The following is a 5560-nucleotide window of genomic DNA, read 5'->3' on the forward strand; positions in this document are numbered from 1 at the left end:
GAGTCCCCAGGGCTGGTTCCTGAGGGCGAAGAGGGAGGCGGGCGTTCTATGCACTGTCCGGTAGCTGTGCCCACCTCGCAGCCCCATCTCTATTTTCTGAGGCTGTGAGCCGACTGCCCGCTGGCCAGGAAGAGGCGGGGCGGTGAGGCTAGCCTCTCCACGACCTCTGGGCGTCAGCATTGGTTGTTGGGCAGCTAGGACACCCTCACTTATCGCGTCTGGCGGAGGAGAGGAGTTTCCAGCGCTCAAGTCTCCGCAGCCGTCCCTGGGAGGCAGCGCGGAAGCCAGTGGGCGGTGAGAGGCGGAGCGAGGGACGCTGGGGGCGGGGACGCGGCCGGCTTTGGAAAGGCCCCAAGTTAATGAGGCGTGCGCCGGCGGCGGAGCGCCTTTCAGAGTTGGGCTTTTCCCCGCGGTGCGGGCGCCAAGAGCCGCCTTTTCCGCTGGGTGTCACTCGGGGGTGGAGAGGATGGCCCATTCAAAAGCGTCGCGAGGGGGCCCGGCCAGTGCCCTTCAGTGAGCGCTCGCAAGAGGACGGCAAAGGCCCGGAGGATCGCAGCTCCCGGACCTTGTGGCGCATCAGGACGCGGCTGCCCCTCTGCGCGGGCCCCGAGGCGCCGCCGCTCTGCTTCCTGCGTGTCAGCCTCTTCTGTGCTCTCCGGGCGGGCGGCTGCGGAAACCGCTGGGGCGAGGACGGAGCGCATCTGCTGCTGCTGCCCCCAGCCCGGGCGGCTGGAAGTGGAGAGGCCGAGCCGAGCGGCGTCGCCCCATATGCCGGAAAGATGTTGGAAAGCAGCGGCTGCAAGGCGCTGAAAGAGGGTGTGTTGGAGAAGCGAAGCGATGGGTTGCTGCAGCTCTGGAAGAAAAAGTGCTGCATCCTCACTGAGGAGGGGCTGTTGCTCATTCCGCCCAAGCAGCTTCAACACCAACACCACCAGCAACAGCAACAGCCTGGGCAGGGGCCAGCGGAACCGTCCCAACCCGGAGGCCCCGTCGTGACCAGCCTCGAGCCACCGGTCAAGCTCAAGGAATTGCACTTTTCCAACATGAAGACCGTGGACTGCGTAGAGCGCAAGGGCAAGTATATGTACTTCACTGTGGTGATGGCCGAGGGCAAGGAGATCGACTTTCGGTGCCCGCAGGACCAGGGCTGGAACGCCGAGATCACGCTGCAGATGGTGCAGTACAAGAATCGTCAGGCAATCCTGGCGGTCAAGTCCACGCGGCAGAAGCAGCAGCACCTTGTCCAGCAGCAGCCCCCGCAGCCACATCCCCAACCCCAGCCCCAGGCGCAGCCCCAGGCGCAGCCCCAGTCCCAGTCCCAGCCGCAGCCCCAACCCAAGCCTCAGCCGCTCCACGCGTATGCGCATCCGCTCTCTCACCCGCACCCGCATCCACACCCGCATCAACTACCGCACCCTCACCAACAACCGCTCTCGCAGCCTCACGGCCACCGACTTCTCCGCAGCACCTCCAACTCTGCCTGAAGGGGGCAGCACCCGGGCAAGAAAAAATGACAAGGTAAGGTCCCGTCACCTCTGGCTACCGAGGGTCACTCGAGAATTGGGGAGGATTGGGGCTTGGGGCTGTTAGGAGTAGGAAGCTTGTTCACCGGTTTGACTCTTGGGTGGAAAAATGAGAAGTTACAACAAGTTTCTGGGTAGGTGAAAAGAAGAGAAGCAAGCCGGAGCCAGGAGATGCGGGGCGGAGAGGGGAGGGTGGGCAACTCGGGCCGGCCGGGAGGCCTCGTGCACTGCCACCCCGCCCACCCTGGCCCGCTCCTGCACCCCCCGCGACACCGCTGGTCCTTTCGGTGTCCAAGCACTTGAGAGCGTGACCTCGGTGTCTTAACGAGCACGCTTTGTCTGCCTGACTGGCCCGAAGAGAACTGGGTCTTGGAGGAATCTGAGCCACCTACTTCATTTCGTGCCCTTTCTTTCCAGGTTTTGAGGACTTGAGGAAGTGAGACGAGCACCTTTCCATTGTCTTCACTTGGATCGATAACAAATCTCTCTGCTCCGCACCAGATCAAGTAGTTTGGACATTACCAGACTGATAACTTGGGATTCCTCTTCCGCTTTCTGCATACTCTTCTTCGTCACAATGCAGGAAATGATTTCCAGTCCAGAAGGCTTTATTTATGAACCTTTGAAAGGATATTCCACTTTGGTGGACCTTCTAGGAGCAATGATGTACTGTAATTTTATTTTAATGTATTTTGATTTATGATTATTTATTAGTTTTTTAAAAAATACTTGTTCTAAGACATTTCTGAATGTAGGCCGTTTTCCCAAAAAGGGATTTTATTTCCAAAAACCTATTCCCTAGTAAGTTCTAATCTTGGAAAAGAAGAAAGGGCGGAGTAGGGGAAAACACTAAGGATTCATTAATTCATTATTCCTAGGGCATTTTCAGAACGTCTGACACTTCTGTTGTTACGCCAGGTGGTTGAAATTAAACTCTACAATATAACTTTTTTTTGAGATTTCTTCCCCTTAGATATATCTGTTGTGTAGAAGTTTAAAGAAGGGAAATGTTCAGAATTGTGTAATTATGAAAATCTAAATGTTTTTCTAAAAGGAAATCAGTAGTAATGATGTCTAATTCGAAATCCTTAAAACATAACCCAACTGATGGCAAGGTGATCTTGAACGTGTGGTAGGGCTGGGTCTACTGTAGGGACAGAGCCTCACTTATGTTATCTGTGAAGGGTTTAATAAGGACGTTTCTCTGGTTGCTGAGTGTAAATGCATTCCGTGTTTCATTTCAAAAAGCATAATGAAGGAAAAGGGAATCATTCAACTTGTTTGAGAGAACATTTTTGTGTTCTGTCCACAGTAGGGATTACCCTTCTTCAAGGGCTGTGTGCACTTTACTTGAACCGCATTTTCTTGCTTTATTCTAGCAGCACACTCTAGAATCTTAGAGTTTAAAATGACAGTTTGTAATTATTTCAAAGGACTAAGAGTCATAACTTTTTGTTTTCTTACTGAAAATAACGTTGTTCAGAGAAACCAACTGTTTTGCTTTCTATTGCTCTGTGGAAAAATTAGAGGGTTATGTGTTTTGTTGTTAGGTTAACTAAACTCAGAAATAGAAAAAGAAAGGAGTGGATAAACACTGGATTTTCAGTAGGGAAACAACCCCGGTCTTGTTTTAGCAGCCACTTGTTCAAGAGGGGTTGGGCATGGGGGGATGTGCCTTTAAAGGTAAAACAAACCCTCTTCTGTGCTAAGTCAAAAGATTGGTCAAAATCCTCAAGGGCAGATGCTACTTGAGTTTAAAATGTGCTGTAGATGATAAAAAATCCCCCAGGGGCTGAAAATCACTTCCTATCTGCATGGCTTTCCTCATGGGTCCCTGTTTTCCATGATCTTTTTCACAGAGTCTTGATCAGTCATTTTTCCAGCATCCAGATTGGGCAGGTCAGTATTAGGCCCCTGCTAAGTTAATGTAGCCAAGAAAGGAAAACAGAATTTTATGTTAGAGATACTCCTTCATCTGGAAAGGAGTATTGTGGTCAAATTATTTTTTAGTGCAATGATAAAATTTTGAGCTTGTAACTCTAATCCAAAAAGTGGCAAGGGCACATGAAGACTTGAGAAAATGACAAGCAGAGCTTAAGTGGACGTCTCCTTCCGGTGGCTATTTAAGGTATGGTTGTGAACACATGCTGCAAAGATTTCAAAAATCACATATATATGTGGGTATGTAAATAGGATAGGCAATTTAGCCAAATCTGCAGAGCTGAGGCAAGTTCGGTTTGGTTTCTTTGGAACCACCGCTGTCCTTTTTAAATAATGCCTCATTGGGCTGAAGGTTTCACATGTGTGGGATATATAACCCCTGTTAAGCCACGGCTTTTTTCCCGATAGAAGGATTTTTCTTTCAAATTCATTGCTATAAAAAAGGTAAAACTTATGCCAAGTACTTTTAAAATTAAGGTTCTTGTAGGTTGTTAGCTTATACATAGGCTAAGTACTGGCTGGTGGAAGTTTTTTTTTTCCACATTGTCTGTGGTTCTTCATGGGGTCACCAGAATTGTGGCCCTTTGTTTCGTCTCTCCACAGCCGTGGTCTGCTGCGATATTTATGTTGAATTGACCCTGTGAGTGGGCTCTCTAGTTTGAAGGTCTCTTAGCATTTAATTATAAAACCTTAGAAATGAGAAAGGAGAGGAATAGGATGGTTCCTGTGGTTTGACAACTTTGACATTATTATGGTTAAATAATTCTTCCAGAACAAGGAAACAACTACACTCAACAAAATACAAATGCAAATCGTTTCATGTGTCAGTGGTTATCTTCTACCCATAAAAAAAATGGTATAGGCCACTAAGGTATTCGAAGTCCTAACCAATCACCTCCATGAAGAAAAGATAAAAGTACATCTTTCAACTCAAGAAAAAGGAAAGGGCAGGTCCAACAGAAAACCCACTCCTTAAATAAACACAAAATGTAAAAAGTTGGAAAGTTAAAAGGAATGTCCCACCTGAACTTTTGTCCTTGAACTTGTGTTGGCACCAAGCTTTGTATACAGTGAGCTCAATTAACTACTTGTTGGGACAAATGAATGAAAGAGGGAAACAATGTGCAACTCCCCAGCACCCAGGAGGGGCTTTCTCTTGCCTCACACTGCGCTTCCTCTGCCTTCCTGTGGTTCCCGAGAACAGCTATTACTGGGAACAGTTTCCCAGCAGGACGAAGCGGCGGCGTACTTTCTTAGCGGAAACCGCACGGCTGCGTAGGCCCTGCAGGGAGTGCTGAGGTCGGAGACTAAATGGCTATAAAGGGCCCTTTCAAAACGAACATTGCCCTCATAGAGGAAGCTGGATTTCGCTCGGAGAGAAATCGAACCAACTTTATAATTTTACTTGATGTTTTTCTCACTTGGAGGTAGAAAAACCCAACGTGCTGCTTAAAAGACTTTCCCTCATGTGTAGACACTGTTAGGAAGTCTGGTTAAGTTCAAAGGTTCTTTTTTTTTTAACTCTTTGTCTGCCCTCGTCTACCTATTTCTCTTAAAGATTTCTCATTTTAAATCGGACACTACAAGTTTGTTGCCAGTGTGGAAGTTCAAACACATCACTTTTCTTTTTGGCTTGTCTCCGAGTGTTTACAATGTCATGTTCAGTGATGGGTTTAGAATCGGGTCTAAGACTGGAGTGGAACTAAAAAAATCCTGTTAGAGCTGCGTAGGGCAAGGAAGGGCCTGTGAGCATTCATTCTTCTCTGTTTCCCTAAATGTCAAACGAACTTCTTTTTGCTCTACCAATAAAATGCTCTCAGCAGAATAAACTTTCAATTCGAAAATTATAGGGCTTGGCATTGAAGCCACCAGTGATTTTTTTCAAGAGAAATATTCCAGTTTACCAAAAGCAAATTAAGATATATTAATTGTGAGATTGTGTTGGATGGGTTTTTAAGAACTGCTTTCTAAAACGTGGACCTAATTTGAAGGGTGACTTCTCTGATCCGCATGTTACACAGCCCATTGAGATGTGCGTAGCGGGGGAGAACAGCAGGGTACCTGCCGAACAGAGTAGAGCAGCCAGAAGGGTTTGC

The 5560-nt window shown here is 48.1% G+C and overlaps 1 protein-coding gene across 1 annotated transcript; it reads left to right on the forward strand.

The window, feature by feature from the left end:
• Positions 1-359: 359 nt before the first annotated feature.
• PHLDA1 (pleckstrin homology like domain family A member 1) lies at positions 360-5309 on the forward strand. Its single transcript, XM_037049417.1, has 2 exons — positions 360-1518; positions 1941-5309. Exon 1 carries the CDS (start codon positions 360-362, stop codon positions 1482-1484), a length of 1125 nt encoding a protein of 374 aa, XP_036905312.1. The 3' UTR covers positions 1485-1518; positions 1941-5309.
• The last annotated feature ends 251 nt before the right edge of the window (positions 5310-5560 follow it).

The sequence above is a fragment of the Sturnira hondurensis genome, unplaced genomic scaffold, assembly GCF_014824575.4.
Source record: "Sturnira hondurensis isolate 20B ecotype Veracruz unplaced genomic scaffold, ASM1482457v3 Scaffold0006496, whole genome shotgun sequence".
Taxonomy (NCBI): domain Eukaryota; kingdom Metazoa; phylum Chordata; class Mammalia; order Chiroptera; family Phyllostomidae; genus Sturnira; species Sturnira hondurensis.